This window comes from Anser cygnoides, chromosome 1 (genome assembly GCF_040182565.1).
Source record: "Anser cygnoides isolate HZ-2024a breed goose chromosome 1, Taihu_goose_T2T_genome, whole genome shotgun sequence".
Taxonomy (NCBI): domain Eukaryota; kingdom Metazoa; phylum Chordata; class Aves; order Anseriformes; family Anatidae; genus Anser; species Anser cygnoides.
Genome location: NC_089873.1, coordinates 195358208 through 195376355, shown reverse-complemented (window position 1 = coordinate 195376355; position 18148 = coordinate 195358208). Strand labels below are relative to the sequence as shown.

Below are 18148 nucleotides of genomic sequence, written 5' to 3'. Positions count from 1 at the left end.
TTTAACAGTTACTCTGTATGTGACATTAAACCTTCACCAGAAGTTAATGTAAAAACTGAAAGGATGCACAAGAAATACAGAAGGAATATAATAATGCAATTACATGTTTTTATAAGTCCATGCTGGATGTACCTCAGTCATACCTCTGATTTAATTTAAGCTTCTACATTTTGTCATAGAACACAACATACAAGACAGGAGCAGCACAAGAGAATCTGTGGCATTATTATTTATTTATTTTTACTGAAGTTAAAGGAACTTCTCATGGTGTTCACCTTCTGTGCCCATTCTTTGGCACACTCCTCTGTACAAACAAGTGCATTTTCCTTCTCATAAAATTAACAAGTAACCCATTGTTTTTCATTTGAGAAGACAGCACAGGTCTTAACACTCAGGACACATACTCACCGATGCTTTTATAGATCGCTGATCTCTGCTACTCCTAAAAGTGGGCATGAGCCTAATGGTTTGCAGGACAGACTGCCCACAGGGAAAGGCTCCCAAAGAGAAATGTCAGGGACCCTATTGTTCCCTGTTGACAGAATACAAGGACGCTTCTTATCACAAAATAAATGTTTCATGACGTTATGAAAAACATTTTTCTAGATGGTCTTACTGGAAATAGACAGGATAACCCCAGAGTAAGGAAAAAAGGTTACAGAAATAATATTTTTCACAAATTGCATCTGTAATGTACTTCATTTTAATGTGACTCAGACTTCTGTAGTTGAGTATCTTAAAACTATAATTTGTATAACGGAATGAAAGGAACCAAATGAGATGACAAAAACGTATCTTGTCTTGGTTAAATGATGCTTCTTTCTTTTAATTAGTTCAAAATTGAGAATTTCTATGAAGATTTTGAAGGTTAAATGACTCAAGATTAAAAACCAGTGAAGAGAAGCTCCGCAAAACAATGTAATATGATATTAACCCAATGTTCATTACTGAATTTTCATTTATATTCTACTTTATTCATAATCCTATTACATCAACATTAGCAGTAACTTGGCAAGTAACCCAGAGACCACAGAGCTTATACAGAAATTTAAGATCATTAATGAAGTTGCTATTTACCTTTTTTAACTGAAGCTGATTCACCCTCCGTCGGTGGCAGACCTGTACCACCATCTTTCCAGTAGGGGTTGAGTTCTCTCTCAGAAAGCATAGCCTAAAACAGAAAGAATATGAATGTGTGTACAGCATATGGTGGTTTGTATTTTCGAGAATATCTGATAAATTTTGTGACACTTCTGTGGGAATAGAACAGCTTACTCATAACTTGTGCTGGCTAAAGAAAGGCAGAAATAAACATAGCTCTCCACCCTAAGTAAAAGCTCTCAAAAGACAAGCTTACTTGGCACCTATGTTACACAAAGATTTCCTGCTCAGCTTCATTGCCTACGTAGCAGTAATGTGCACTTGTGTCTGAAGGAGGGATATAGGGGCTCTTAGTTTTACCTCAAGATCTTGTTTTTCTTTCTCCAACTAGATTGTTTATTGTGATTCTGTCAGCTGACTGCTACGGAAACAGGCAAGAAAGTCCCTGGAGAAAAGTCTGAATAGGCAACTCCTGCACCGATAAAATATTACGTTTGTCTATGTTATATTTTCAACTCATCACCACCACCAGCATGTTATATACACCTGTAGTACATATTGCTTTGGGGATCAAATAAAGGCCATGCATTGTGGTGTAGAAAAGACAAAAGTATAAACCTGCATGGAAAGCAAGTAGTTTGGTGGGAGAGGATACAAAAATCATATTCTTCCAGGATCAAAAGTACATATAAATTGTCATTAACCACACAGTACATGCTGACATTCTGGTAATGGTCCTTCAACAGGTCAGAAAAAATGTTCAGCAAAATATTACCTCAAAAAATAAAAAGATTAATCCCTGTTCAAAATACAATAACTGAAGTGCCGCGTGGCACCCAAGAACAGTACTCCAGGTCAGTCTAGTTCTTAACAACACGACTGGAAAACCTAACAGTACCAAAAAGCTGTGATCAGCCACTATCTTTTCAGAACAGACCACACTGCATTTACAGAGCTGAATGAACAAATGAAGCAGCTAACAACCGTATGTAAATAGAACTAATTTAATAACTGCAATGCCTTCCCCAACTGTGCATCAACACACAGGAGGTTCAGAGTCCAACTACTGTATGAAAAGCACAGCAAATGTTCTGAATTATTTCTTCATGAAAAAACAGCCTCAGCACCTTATGCTTTAACACAGAAACTTAGGTGAGCTTTTATTACACAAAACAACAGTGCACCTCACACACACAACATGGGGAAGAAGAACAGACCAACAGTCTGTAACTAAACAAAACATCTCAGAAGCAATTCAAACGTTACAGAACTTAGTACTTATTAAGCTGGCTTTCTTCTTACCCGTAAGACAACTAAGGACTTTTCTCCACAAGATAAACCTGCTGTATGAATCCTTCCCATCCCAAACAGAACAAATATCTGATCAATTTAATAGAATCACTATCATACAGAATATCAGACATAAATTTAAATAATTTAATAACATAGAAACCTATGTATTTGAACCAATTTATTATACAAAACGTAGTAAAAATGTAGAAAATATTGGTATATTAATTCCTCCTACCTGCTCAATTTCTTGAGCTTTCTGTCGTTTCAGTACTTTTTCTTTCTCTCTTTCACTTTTGCAAGATGCTAGTGGCACAGTTTTCAAAGACACAAAGTCTAAATTCATCCATTCTTCTCTCTTAAAAAAAAAAAGGTAGTAAGTAGTAGTAAAGTAAAAGTAGTCCAACCTAATACACAAAGAATCAGTGTTCCTACTTCCAAAAAAAATCCAACCTGTGCAACTAATGTCAAAAGCTACTGACAGTAAACAACATAGGTTTTACTAATATATATGAAATATTTTGATGAAAAGCAAATGTGATTTTAACACCTTCAGTCTTTTAATATTCATGCATTCAAGCATGATTTCATATCTTTCTGTAATTTGAAATAACTCTTCCCAATGTATTTATGACACTAGTAATATGCAAACCATATAGACAGCTTATTTTTTGCTTAAATGAACTCTGTACATCTAGACCAGTTCCTTTTCCATCATTACAGAATTTCACTTTGCTGCTTTTGTCTTCATGAACTGCTGCGTCTCTTCAAGCATATACAAAGCCTGCCATCAGTCACTGAGCACAGTTCATACCTGGGACATCTAGGCACCTAACAGCACCCTCAAATTAAACAGCTGTTCATCTAAATTCTGTGGACTGTACCCACAATAGCAGGTAGATGCATTTACTAAACCTAAGCCAGATTGAGGGCGTTTTAAAAATAAGGACTACTGTCTATAGAACAGCAGCATGTAAACAACCTATTCAAATTTCAAACACTTCTTTATACACACAAAACCTCAAGCCTCAGAAGAAAGCAGTGACATACACATTATTAACAACCACTATGCAAAAGCAAGTGTTTAGAACTCTTCTATGTATATCATAGCAATTAAAATGAGAAGCCTACACCTATTTTGAAACACGTCCTTGCAGATGTATCTTCACGTCTCTTCATTAAAGTTCAAGTCTGAGTTGTCAATCTGAACAGATGCTGAATGGTACTATTTCTCCACTGCTCAGAAATTATATTAGACCACAGAACAGCGAGTTTTGGAGGTGAAGCTTAACACTCCACTTCTCAGATCTCCTCTAAGAAAGAGAAAGAACTGAAAAATATCTTCAAGTGATTCAATAGTTTCTACACTCACATTACTAAGCAATGTGGATCAACAGACACAGACCTGCAAGGGACATCTGAAGGTCATGAGGTCCCACCCCTGCCCAAGCAGGGACACCCAGAGCAGGCTGCCCAGGACCACGTCCAGGCGGCTTTTGGAGATCCCCAAGGAGGAGACCCCACAGCCTCTCTGGGCAGCCTGTGCCAGGGCTCCGTCACCCGCCCAGCACAGAAGTGCTGCCTGGTGCTCAGAGGGAGCCTCCTGGGTGCCCGGCTGTGCCCATGGCCTCCTGTCCTGGCACTGGGCACCGCTGAGCAGAGCCTGGCTCCAAATTCTTCTATATATATGAAATGGGTTTACTTGCTCCAAAACTGTTCCATGAAGTGATCCAAAACACAGAAGGTAGGAATGACATGGAAATTCACTCTTCACTCAAAAGTAGACATGCCCAGAATGCACAGGACAAGTCACTTTATATAAGAAATGCTTGGCAAAAATAGTGGCTTTACAGTATAAATTATCATGACACACATAAGGATTTACATTTTGTTATTATATCATTTAAAAAAAATGATTCAGAGATCCTTTTTATTTTTCTTAACAATATACACAACTGCAGAACGAGAAACAAGAATAGAACTAGACACTAAACACAAAATCATCATTTTCACACAAATGAAAACATCACGACACTACATTTATGCAGCTAAGATTACAACAGTACAACTTTGTTAACGAGAATAAATGGTGCCTGCTGGGCACAGAATTCACCTAGGGAAATCAATAGGCCTTGATTCCATTATTATTGTTGGTGAAAAGTTCTGCACCTCCCTTCCTTATACCTGTATCACTAATTACTGCAGAAGCAAGAATTCATTCAACTGTAGAACACAGACCTAAATTATGCAGAAAAAGCTGCATCTCTAGTCAATACCTTTAAGTTGCCATTTTTGAGAAAATTAGGCCACGTTCCTAGAGCTTGAAAACAGGATGAAAGGAACTAATACTAGACAACTGCAAGTGCTGTACCTTGTTAAATACTATGTAACTATTAGATAAAGAAGTCTTCCATTGAATGAAATGTAACATTTACCCAGATAAACATAGACATTTGTCTATCAAACAGTTTTTGTTCAATACATTGCAAAAGAACTGTCAAGAAACCTAAGCCTGTTTCACATTTGGTCATGCTGAATCTATTTCTGGAATAGTTATCACACTGCTCACCTGCAAGGAGGGTCCTTTCACAGCATCTGATTCCTTGTTGACCTTCCAAGCCTTTTCTGTGTTATCTGACTGTGACGCATTTGACTCAACCCATTCAACTGAAGAATCCTAAATACAGAATTTAATATGAAGAAGAAGATCTTAAGATACATTGATAAAATTTATAATACTTATCAAGTACATAACTAGCCAAACTTGATGCTGATTGCTAAGCACTACTAATGTAATACTGTTTATTATTTTTAAATATTGGTAATAAAAATGTAATTTTGATAGTCCCACAAGGAAATTGTTCCTTTAAGATCAAAACATACTGCGACACTTCATGAGCACATCACAGTACGTAATACCAGTTCAGACCAGCAGTTGACTAGCAGCATAATGTTACTAAAGTTAAAACCACCAAAACAAAAACAGTAACAAATATTGTCATGGCATTACAAAAGCAAAATTTAAAAAGTCTATGTTCATTAATATGTTTTATATGAAAAAAGTAAACCAGTAACACAGTACAATCTAAAGTTCTTTATAGGCTATCTTCTCCCATTTTCCTACCTGACCTCCTACACCTGCAAACCACGCACTGTGACTTCACACTTGAAGAAAACGGCACTTCATTGAATACAATTTCTTTGCTATTTATATGAACCTGTTATCAGAAAAAGAGACTCTGGATCAAAGGAACCGGGATTGTGCTGTATCCTGGGACCCACTGATATGATTTGAGGAGTTTTGGTGATTCCCACTGTAAATGTGGGACATCTGTGGCATGGGTTACATCCCATACTTAAAGCATAGTTCAATTCTGATTGTCTGTCCCTGGAAAGTAAATCTCCTCATACTGCACGTTCATTCACTCAGTAAAGCAGGTTCTCTGAAAAGAACAATTACACTGCTACCGGACTTGCACCAAACCACTGGGAAGGATGTTTTACAGAACGTGGCCAGAAAGCAGCACCCTGATTTGTAATGCAGTCTCTGTAGTGTTTTGCCAGATGCAAAATCTGTACTGTCTACAGATGCAAATGCACAAGCCTAAGCCTTCCTCTGGAAAAGTGTACAACTCCCAGCTGAATATCCATGGAAAAAGGCAGCAGTAACACATGCTTAAAATCAAAGTCAAATGTGCAAATTTAGACACACCGTTCTATCACATACCACTGACTGCAGAGAATTATAAATTTTTCCAGTCTATCCTAGGAGTCCCCAAAAATCAAGATTTTTTTCCCCACATTTTCTCTGCTGAAAAACTGTAAATCCATTATTTCCTAATAAGCGAATTGAACATTCTAAAGTTCAGAGGCACTCACAGCATCTTCTGAATTGATTAAGTACTTGGTATATTAGAGAGAGAAACTTTGCCACAGTTTTTCCCGACAGAGTCAGTCTTAGTATTATTAACCATGTGTACCCTTGGAGAATAAAACGGTGCAGGTTTTTAAAGTATCATTTGAAGCACTTTAAAGTTTGTTACTTACTGAAGAACTATCACTGAAGTCATCCTTCTTTTCAGATTTTTGTTTTTTACTTTTCTTCTTTTCTTTCTTAGATTTTTTTGAATGCTTATCCTTTTTCTTTTTTTTCTGCACAGAATGTTCCTACAAGTAAATGTTTGTAAATGAGATTCAGTAAACCAAATCGCCCACACACAAGAGAAACAATCACAACTTACTTACCAAACCACACCGAGAAAGGTAAAACACACGGCTGGTCATAGCTACCTTTTACTTCTACTACCCTCTCTCTTCACCTTGGGGTGGAGGGGAGCGGGGGGAATATGCTATGCCTCACACCCATAACCAACTCCCCTCCCAGTAGTACCTTTTCACCGGAACTAAGGCACTACAACTCCACATAGAAGATCATCTTTATGTTTGTTTCAGCCAGATCTGTTTCCTCAGGAATGACTCCAACAATGCGTGTGCCCTTTGTTGAAGTACCTGTACAAGTTTCTAAACTAATACTTAAGGATGTGATATTGGCTGGTTCCATTACAGCTTCTCCTGTGAATTACCACGCAGGGGCTTACTACCAAGTCTCAGGTCCTCCAGAATTCTTCCCTATTCTCATCTGGTAGTGCTTGCTCATCTGCATGTGGTAGAAATTAAGGCTGGAATTGAATGACTAGTTTTTTTTTCCTCTGAGCAAAAGATTATTTCCACTTAAACTAAGCTAATTTTGAAGCATAAGGAATTCAGAAACTGGGAGGTTTTCTGTAGCACCTTAAAGCCCTCACAGCTTCCTGTTCATACAGACATGCTGCAGAGCCAACAACACAATTCAATGACGTACAGTTGCATCACCTTTTCCAGTTGTTCCACCCGTTCATTCACATCAGGAAGCATCCACGTATCTTCACCTCGCAGATGTTTTTTCAGCTTGCGCCTCTCCTCCTTCTCATAATTAATTTTGGCCTAAGACAAACAGAGAAGAAAAATTACCAAATGGAGTTAATAGCATTAAGTACAGACACCTCTGTAAGCCATGTTGACACAATCACACACAGTTTTAAGGACCGTACTTGAGAATTTCTCCTTTCAGAGGACAGCAATAAAAATACTTTAGGATTATGTTTTAACTGAGTTTCCCATTTAGCATATTATGCACGCTCCTTCCTCAAGCTACAGCTTTGCAGCTCCTCTAGCACTGATTTCCTCCTACCATCCTCAGTAAGTGAGGCAACGACATTCAACTTCCATTCTTATTTCAGTGAAATCTTCTCTTCTTACAGCCTTCGTGAACTGCATACAATATGTATATGATACAGTGGACTTACCTTCTGATTTTCTACTTCAAATAATTACCTGGGCAATTACACCACTGCCAAGCACAGCTCACTCTCTATTAATTTTAAAAGTAACCGCTAGCAAGTCTATCTTCATGCACATTCATCCTTAGAAGTATCTCAGCCAGGTGCAAAATTTGGATTGCAGAAGTGCAAGCTCTCAAGAAGCATAGAAGTACTGGCACTGTGGACTGCCAGACGTTCTACCCCTTCTGGTTATGGAGAGAAAAACAGGAATATTTTTACTACTACTTCTGAAAAATTAATAATCACTGTAGCTTCAACTCCTGAAAAGGACTCTGGTAAACTATGTGAATAAAATAAGGACCTTTCCAGCCACTGAAGTTTCCATTGCATTCAACACAAGCCTGGTTTTCACAAACAAGTTCCCACAAACATAATTTGCCATTATGAAAGCTGTTTATCCCAAAATGCAATCATCACACTTGATTAAACAGGAAAAATTTTATATTATTACAACTCTACTTCTGCAGTGTTTTCTACTGCTTGAGATAAACCACGCAAGTTTTACAAAAGTCAAAGCAAAAGCTGAAAGTGAAATTTGGTTTTCTTCCTGAGTCTCAAGAGTTTTACCAGACAGCCTTTGCAATGGTAAACCAGGAGACCGCACACAAGAAGAGTGACAATGTTACATCGTGGGAAGCGACTGTGTCCTTTCACACATTACAAAAGTATCAAACCATAAAATCATTCTCCAGACCCTTTTCTGTTTCCTCTTCAAGTCTTCCTCCTGAGCATCATTCACTGGTCTCCTTCCTGTATTTACTCCCCTGCCGCCCTCCAAGCCCATCTCTGCTTCACATTTCAGACATTTACTTTTTAATTTGGAGCTGCAGAGGTGGCCCCTTTCAATTAGCACTTTCATTTATTTTCCATTACTTCTTCACATTTGCTGGTTTTTTTTTTTCCTGTGTTTTAGGCTCTTACCCTCCTCTGTAATAAAAAAGTATATTTTAAATGAAATTACTATTTCCTTCATGTTGCAAAATTTACGAATATACCTTGAGTGAAATGAAGCTAATGTTACAAATAAGGTAAAAAGGAAAATTTTATCCCTTTGATTAGATCTACAAATAAGAAAAAAAAACACAGGCAGTATTTATGCAAAGGAGATACGTGATCGTAATAAAAGTGGCTGATCATAGCTTTGGCTGAAGTGCACAAATCCATATTCAGGACACAGAACGACCCGAGGTCAGCACTAAGCTGCAGACCGCTGTCTCCCAAATTCTGGCTGGAACAGGCTTGCGCGAGATGAGTCTGTAGTGGCAATACCACCAGACTGCTAAAAAGAGGGAGGCACAACAGCAGCAGCCTAAAGCTGGTTCTTCTTACACCGAGATACTATAGAAGATTCGTAACAATATCCACACACAAAAGACAAAGCTGCCTGGTGATTTAGAAAGACTAAAAAAGATACATTTTCACCTGAATTACCAATTTAACACCCAGCTAGAAAGCCAGAAGCAACAACCTCTGATCTTCCAATTGCTAAAAACTATTTATCTCCCTCTACCATCAAATTACAATATTTACTTTTATAGCTGGTGAATGTTTTCCCCTCACAGCACACCCCTAATTATTTAAACTGTCACCAGGGAGGAGGGGATTTGTCTGCATTACTTTACTAGCTCCAAACGTCCTTCCTATTCCACTTGCCTTTTATAATCAATCACGCAGGGCTTACTAGCATCTGTCTATTTTTAATTCCTTTTCTACATTTTATAATAAAGTCCGCTGTCAGCCTTATTCTATGCTACGAAGGCCAACTAATAGTTTCACAGCTCTCAATCCACAGCAGTTCAAGCCTTCACTTCAAATGAAAGTTCATTAATACCATTTACCCTTTTGCCTTTATAGACGAGCACTTAACATTTGGTACATTTTAGGTTGCCACCGCAACAACATTGCTAAGCTTCCTCCTGGGGGCTGGAACTAGATGATCTTTAAGGCCCCTTCCAACCCAAACCATTTTATGATTCTCCATAAATAGAGGATGTCTCATTTCTGAAATAACTCTGCTGCCAAGTAATGTATTAATTCCGCAAGTGGCAGAGCGCACCAAACACAGAGGACCACTAAAAGCTACTAGCTAGCAAGAAGGGCAAGCATCATACTTCATTACATATTTCTGCAGTACCCTAATAAAGTTGCTCGGTCCCATTTGCAGCAGGCACGAGGTGAAGTCTAATGCTGGCAAAGCTCTCTGCGAGGGCTGTCGGTGTCATATAAGCAATCACTTTGAGCACTAGGTTAGTACTGCTTGCCAAGGCAGCACAACAAACTCTGCAGCCTTTACCACATGCAGGCCAAAGGATCTTGGATTTCACAGTCCCATCTGAGAGAGAAAGGAAACCAAGTTCAGTGAAATTGCTTTCTAGTTTTCATTACAGAGCTGAGACAGGTCATGAGTCCCGGCCCGCAGGGCTGCTAACCACAGTAATTGCTGCGTGAAGTAAAAAACTCGTTCTCAACAGCCTGTAATGCACAAAACACCGAAAGCTGCAAACATTACAGCATGTCACTCCAGGAGGCAGCAGAAAGGCTCAAACGCACTGCCAGTGGGCAAAGTCTGTAGGGCACCCAGTAATGAGAGGTTGCTACAGGACAGTACCTCACAGATGTCCAGAAGTGGGCACGCCTCACCTAGGGCTCACTCCCTCTCCAGCACGCCAAAACCCTGACCACCAACACCCTTTCCTGACTCTGTTCACCATTTCAGCTCTCACCAAGGCCACTGAAAGCTCTCCACACCACAATAGAGACTACGCAGTTTCCCTTCTTTAAGTGGGCACGAACCTTCTTTCGTGGACAACCTCTGGCATTTCAGGGTAAGATGATAAACATCACCACAGAACAGTCAACTTCTTCATTCAAAACGAGGGAAAAAAATCACTTTTCTTCCAAGTAACAATCAGAAGAAGTTCCGCAGCACACCACTAGATCAATGCAGCATGACAGAGACAAGCGACAAGGAAACCAAGCTGCTCTCACGGCCAGCTGCCATGGAAGGGCAGGGCTCCACTCCTGCACCTCCTCCACGCTCCCACCCTGAACGTTCCCACTATTTTCCTTCCATTTCCCTGCCTGTTGCTGTACTCTGGCCTCAGGGGGAAGCCACTTCGAGAACTACCCCGGCAGAAAATGCACCCCACCAAGAGCAGGGTACAGCTTCGTGCACACAAGCTTCCAAGCTGGCCCTCGGGCAAGGTCTTGAAGGCTACCAGTTTCCCTGCAAATAAGAAGAAAAAGGATGGGCACTTGGGGTCCTGGGAGAAAGGAGCGTGGAAAAACTCCTTTTGGCAACAGCTTTCTGTTAGGCAAGTTCAAAAGAGAAAACACCTAGCCTAGTCCTTAAGATATCAAAACAAGGCACCCAAAATCTAAACACTGAGCTTTAATTTCTCATTTCAGAACTATCTCCTGTCCTACCATACAACTCGTCCCATCCATTTGCCACTTCTGATATTAAGCTGTCAGAAAGGTCGCTGTGGCCGGTGTTGCTCTCCCAACTTGGACCACAACAAAGCTCAGGGCTGGAAAGGCCTGGTTACGTGAGCGCACATCTCCAGGGAGCCTGAACATACCCCTTTCCTACCGTCCCAATGCTCCTACACCAGTTCTCCAGCTGAACACGCCGATTTTCACGAACACTTACTGCTTTTCCTCCCCTCAATATTCTGATGAACCTTCCACCCGTGAAGCTTTACCAAGGAGGACATGCAAAAGGGCTCAGCTTCCCCCGCAAGCTGCCACAGCAGAGCTGTGCCAGGCTGCTGGTAACCTCCACCTGCTCCAGCCGTGCCAGCTGGACACATCACTGCTCTCTGCCATCTCCACCTGCCAAAGGGTGCACAAGACGGATCACTGGTAAGATTTAAAACATTCAAGCTCCTCGTGATCGGCAACCATTACAGAACAGAGTTTAAAGAAGAGGCTAGAGAACTCACAGCCAAGAGCACCCTAAAGGAAGGACTCGCAGAGCCTGACAGCGAAGGCAGCAGCAGGGCTCTGAGTAACCTGGCTGTTCGACCAGAGGCACTGCTTGCAAAAATGCGTATCAAAGTGGTTTATAAGAAGTCTGAAAGCCTTCTGTGAAAAGGCAGTATTCCTTTCTCACTGCCGTTACTCCTCTAATTTTAGTCAAAAATGTGGGTGCAGTACCACTGACACGCTAATTCCCTTTGGAAGAGTGTCAGGGATGTAACGCTCCATCACAGACTTAGAGGGCAAGAGCAAGAAAAGGGAGCTCAGTGTTACTGCACAGAAGCAGCTTCCAACAAATAATACCTTTATAACCTGCAACGGTGAGATGCTTTCCTATTAATTTCCATCTTACAAGAAGCTCCTGTAATTTTCTGTTAAGAACTGAAGTGTCGGCTGCTGCCAAAGCGTTCCACCACCTCTGCAAATCCTAGTCATCGCAACAACCCAGCAGCTCTTCTGAGGAAATACCTAACCATACCTTAGGAGAACATGCTGATTTCACGGCTTATCTGGAGGTCAAAGACAGTGCATTACTGCTACTTTTTTATTATTTATTTAGGCTGTATTTTCAAAGAAAATAAATAAAAAATGTAAAATACAAATAAATGTAGAATTCTGAGTCAAAAGCAAACGCATTCCTAATTATATTGGATTACATATCTCAAAATTTCTTCAGAAATCTAAAGGAGTAAAACTAAAACACACCATTTCTTGTTTGTGCCACAAACCTGTTTCAAAGAATCACTTCATTTATATCGTTTCATGAACATCTTATTTGTTTAAAATACTGAGTTCTCATTTACTTACACGTCTTTTTTTTTTAATCCTTCTGTATTGCTACCAAGAGAAACTCGCAATCTCTCAACCATCCCTAATGATTAAAAGACAATTTCTGCATAAGCAATGGCCAAATCACATCAGCCTCAGAGACCAATGAGTGAAAGACTCAAGGTCCAACTCACAGAGCTGTAACGCTGAAAAACAAAAATACACATGGTAGCACAGATTCAGGGACTAATTCAAAATTGAATTACTGCCAGTATTTACAAAAAAAAAATGTATTCACATCTAGAAAAAGTACACATCCCTGCACTTACCCAAACATCTATCAAATTATCTTCTCCTTCTAAACTCGCAAACTGAAACAGTAGTATCATGAACATATCATACTCATCAAAACAAGATGCTATTTCTGGAGCTTGATAACAATTTGCATGTCAACACTTAATTATTTGATTACTGATCATTATCCATAAACATTACCAGCTGCTGGGGTTTGAGAAATGCAGTTGGGAGGACAGACTACACAAATAAAAGATACATTTCCAAAATTTAAAAGAGAAATCTCAATCAATGGGTTGGTTTGATTTGCAAAAGAAGTAGGATAAAATCAAAACCAGTAAAACCAGGAAAATGTAATTAAAAAAAAAAAAAGTCAGCAAGAAGCAACTTCTTCTGTCCAGTTTGTTTTAAAAATAAAAGGTAATAAATCAATTCTACAACTGTTTCAAAATTTGCAACATATTTAATCTCTTGACTTTTGTGGATGTGCAATTTGCAAATACAAAAGGGTGAGCTGATCCCAGCGTCTTCTTGTGAGCTCAGTGATTTTGGCAGAATTGCTTCTGAAGATACAGCAGAGTTCCCTTGGACTCCTCACTGTCCTAGCTATCAAGAAACAGATGGTATTGGTGACCAGAGTCAGAGGTTTCCTTTTCTTCATTGCCCCAACTACATTCTCTATAGAGCAGAAGACAGTCTAAAATTTTTCAATATTTTATAATCACAAGCTGAGTAATTTTATTTATGATAAGTAAATTTATATTTACAAATACAGGTCATATTTTATAATTAAGGTGAGTCAGTTCAACATCTTGTCCTTCAGAAATGGAACTGAAGTGTTTATGTTCATGTCCATAAACCTCTAAGACTATTAGGAGCGAACACTCAAAGACATATGCAGCTTCCCAGTTACCTCTCCCAAAACAAACAGCAGGAGCTTCCAAGACTGCAACCACCAAATAAATGCCCTGAGAACATGAGCCACAAGCTAAAAGTCACTGCTATACTACCACCCTGACACAAAGAGCTCCAAACCTCCACTGGGCCTCCTGCTCCTTTTTTTAAGCCACGCATACTGCAGTAAGTCTGTCAAACTAAGCCCATCTCTTTCTTGCCTTCACGAGCAAGATGGTCAAAGCTCACAGAGATGAAGTCTTGCAGTAGTTTCCTCCCAATTCTGTTCTGCTCCTACAGCAACATGCAGTCTGACCATAATCAGATTAATCTAAGTAAAGCAGAGAAAGTCAACACATTTAAAATATTAGTCAGTGCTCACTTGTCAATATTATCAATTACGTACACATTAATCAACAGACTAACATCTTTAGGAGTTCACAAAACCAGAAATACTTTGTTTTCTACAAATAAGGACTGTTTACCTTCCCCAGTAAGGAAAACCAAACCACCAATTTGTCATTTGCAATTTTTCCTGCCTAAAACTTCAGGCAGAGTACCACTGAGTTGTTTTAATTTGTCTCTCTCCTGCTGTCTTCTTTTCTGAGCGGACAGTGAAAAGAAAAGAAAAAAAAAAAAACTAAACTGCTTTTAACATCATTCAAAAGAGAGTTTATTAAGGAAGTTCAAAGAAAAAATTGAGTTCAAACTCCACTGAGTATTGGCTATTGCTAGATGTAATGTGTAATGATTTCCTTTGTTCTCCATTCCTAATAATCTCTACCACTTGAATAGCTTTTGAATGAGCAATGATACAGCATCTTTATAGATCAATATTTCTTCCCAGTTATTACTTTTGAGTGATAAAAATTAATTGTGAGCACTGTTGTATACAGTAAATTAGAGTTGCCTTCCTCGCACATACTGCCTTACTCTCACCTACATTAAGGAAGTAGAGAGATGAAATTCGATCAGTCAACGCTATCTTGAAATATCCTTCCAGAACACAAGTCCTATGAGGAGCGGCTGAGGGAACCGGAATTTAGTCTGGAGAAGAGGAGGCTCAGGGAAGACCTCATTGCTCTCTACAGCTACCTGAAAGGAAGCTGTGGGGAGCTGGGGGTCGGCCTCTTCTCACAGAAAACTAGTGACAGGACTAGAGGGAATGGCCTCAAGTTGTGCCAGGGGAGGTTCAGGTTGGAAATGAGGAGACATTTCTTCTCAGAAAGAGCAGTCAGGCATTGGGACGGGTTGCCCAGGGACGTAGTCGAGTCACCGTCCCTGGGGGTGTTCAAGGAAAGGTTGGACGTGGTGCTTAGGGACATGGATTAGTGGGTGACATTGGTGGTAGGGGGATGGCTAGACCAGATGATCTTGGAGGTCTTTTCCAACCTTAATGAGTCTATGATTCTATCACATCCTTCTGCAATTATTTGCTGTATATTTTTTGTTAATAAAAGGCAAGAGTATTTCCTCCACTGGTCGTGATTTAGAACACAAGATTAATACCTCAAGTGGTACAGAAAGAGAGAAGTAGAATTTGTGCATTTGGTTTTATTTAGCACTGCAAAAAAAGTTGTGGGTACTTTTTTTTTTTTTTTAAATATTTCCACCTAGGAATAAAACATATTCATGGCATTTTAAAAACAAGCTGAATAATATAACGATACTGTTTCTTGGTCAAATTGAAGGAAAAAAATAATGAAATTCGACATAGCATATCTTGTAATATAGCACAACTTACTGGTAAGAAAAGAAAAATAAATTCAGATTTTGTTCCAACCTAAAACCTCAAAATCAGATTTTCTATTATTCTCCAGCAAGGCTGATGAGCAGCATCTAAAAGCTAGAGGAACGTGTCAACACTTAGAGTTAGGACCCATGAAGCTACATTACCATCAAAGACCTCTTGAGACATATCCCAAGAGCAAGAATCGCAGCCACTACAGCCAAAATATCATGCTTTCTAGCACCAGCTCAGCCTCCGCCAAAGCCACCTCCATCCCGTTCCCCCCTGCATCCCCTGCATGAGTAAAAGCCCTCATCACCAGCTTCAGCTTTTTCTCCATGAGAGCAGCTTTAGTTTCACTGCTGTTGTGTTTCACTACTGCAACCAAACCTTTCTCAGCTTTACTACGTCTCCCAGAATTTAGAGTTAGTTTAGTGATGACAGGTTAAATTTTTCCGCAGATCGCAGCATATTTAATATCACCATCCAGTTACCAAAAAAACATCACATAAATGTTTAATGCTGTATCTCTTACTTAAAGTCAACAGTATTTTAGAGATATTTAGAAGACGTAAAAGGCCATCCACAGACATTTGGAAAGACTAAGTTACGTCAAAATTTTTAAACAACACCCTCACAGAACAAGAACACTTCTATTTCACATTACACTGCTGATGCAAGTAGAAGCAAAGGAAAAAAAAAAGAGAAAAATTATTATTTGATATTGATAAACTACTCTAACAACGCCTGACAGTGTAAAATGTTTCTACAAAGAGAGCTGCACGTTCCCAAACAGCTTGCTGTATGAGAAGGGGTAACGCAGGATAATGGTACCCTACTTAAGTTTCACTTTCTTTAAGAATATTTTGTGGACATCCAAGAGTTTGAACTGGGCAAGGGAGCACTCCTAACACTACTATTACACAGCGATTTAAACAGAGCAGAAAGTGCAAGATAGATATTAATAACACACACACAAAAAAAAAAAAATCAGCAGTAAAATATGATTTATTGCTAAGTGAAAGGCCATTCCCTCCAGCTGCTGGTAAGAAGAGGGGAACATACAGGGCAGAATTGTCCCAGACCTGTGCAGTCACAGAAGGGAAGCCCCGCTGCTTAGGAACAGCTCCCTGTGGACTCGGGGAGACACCCACATGTTACCTAAAGCCCCCTCTCTGCCTTCTGCTTTGAGAAATGGGAAAAGACATCAGCACCAGGCGAGCCAGGCCACCTCGCCGCTGCTCCAGAAACACCTTTGTCCGGTCTGGTTTGTCTGCTGCTGACTTCAGCCTTCCTTCTCTCCCAAGCCTGTCATCACCACCTCCTCACACTCCTCCCGTGCCCTGCCCTCCCCTTACACTTAGCTTTCTGCGTAGTTATCCCCCACTCCCTAGACTTCCTAAAGAGCCACGTTTTTGTACTAGTGTGTGATTTACAATTTTACCGCTTGCTCTGCCTACGAGTCACAAAACAAGGATCGGCAGCCAAACACTGTGCAGGCAGACCTTGAATAAAACACACGGGGATCAGGACAGGCCACCAGGTCAGGGCAACTCCAGCAAAGCACCCGTGAGAGGGCTGCTGCAGCTGGGAGGCCCAGCAGGAGCCCTCCTGCCCCCCAAGGCCTTCCTGCCCTGCTCCTTCTGCCCGAGCTGTGGCTGCAGCGTGGCTGCCATGGCACAGCCCCGGCCCCTCGGCAAGGGCCGAGCTGCTGCCCCGTGTCTCAGGGGAAGGAAGGGCTGAGAGCCGGGGCAGATTAGCCCGGAGGAGAGAAGGCTGGGGGGATCTCATGAAAGCACACAAACACCCGAGCAGAAGGCGTAGAGCATGCAGAGGCGGGCTCTCGGCGGCGCCTTACGGCCAGCCCGGCCCCACCACCCAGCACAACCCCCATGAAATCACTCGGCGGCCAGCCCTTGCCCGTCCCCCGCTCCCCCCGGGCTCCCCCCGGGCTCCTCCACCCACCCCCAGCCCGCGGCCGAGGGGCTGGAGGCTCCCCCCGGGGCCGGGCCGCCCACCTCCGCCAGCAGCTCCTCCCGCTGCCGCCGCCGCTGCTCCCTGAGCGCCGCCAGGCTCGCCTCGCTCTGCCAGCCCGACGCCATTTCGGGCCCCCGCGGAGCCGGGCCGGGCGGGAGGCGGGCACTGTGCGGCGGAACGGGAACCGGGCAACGGCGGGGCCCCGCCCGGCGATGGAGCGAACAGCGCCCCGCACGGGTCGGCCCCGGGCACGCAGCGCAGCGCCTGAGCCCCGCGGCGGGGTTGGGAGCACGGGAGCTGCAGGGGCCGGGTCCTGGACCCCGCCGGCCTTCAGCCGCGGCACCTTCAGGCTCGGGGTGGTTTTCCCCGGGGTTTTACACGGCTGGGGAGCTGAGCTTCGCCACCACCGCTCTCTCACTCCTCCATCGATAGGAAAGGGGAGAAAATACAATGAAAAGAGCTAAAGGGCTGAGATAAGGACAGGGAGATCTCAATAAGTATCATCACAGGCAAAACAGACTCAGAATAGGGAGATTAATAAAATTTATTACCTATTAATAACAAGCTAGAGCAGTCAGAACTCAAACCACCTTCCCCTCATCCAACTTCTTCTACCTCCTCCCCCCAACTGGCACAGGGCAATGGGGGCTGCGGTCAGTCCCTGGCGCTTCGTCTCCACCGCTCCTTCACGGTCCCTCCCTGCCCCTGCTCCCCGTGGGGTCCCTCCCACGGG

The 18148-nt window shown here is 41.7% G+C and overlaps 1 protein-coding gene across 1 annotated transcript in view; it reads right to left on the bottom strand.

Annotated features, from left to right (window-relative positions):
- Positions 1–17612, bottom strand: part of CWF19L2 (CWF19 like cell cycle control factor 2) — a 73228-nt gene extending 55616 nt beyond the window's left edge. The window contains exons 1-6 of the mRNA XM_048078209.2: positions 17457–17612; positions 7264–7374; positions 6439–6558; positions 4961–5068; positions 2630–2749; positions 1078–1171 (exon numbers count right to left, since the gene is read on the bottom strand). Coding sequence (XP_047934166.2) covers positions 1078–1171; positions 2630–2749; positions 4961–5068; positions 6439–6558; positions 7264–7374; positions 17457–17540 — 637 coding nt within the window. The 5' untranslated portion in view covers positions 17541–17612. The remainder of the gene's footprint in view (positions 1–1077; positions 1172–2629; positions 2750–4960; positions 5069–6438; positions 6559–7263; positions 7375–17456) is intronic.
- Between the last annotated feature and the right edge of the window lie 536 nt (positions 17613–18148).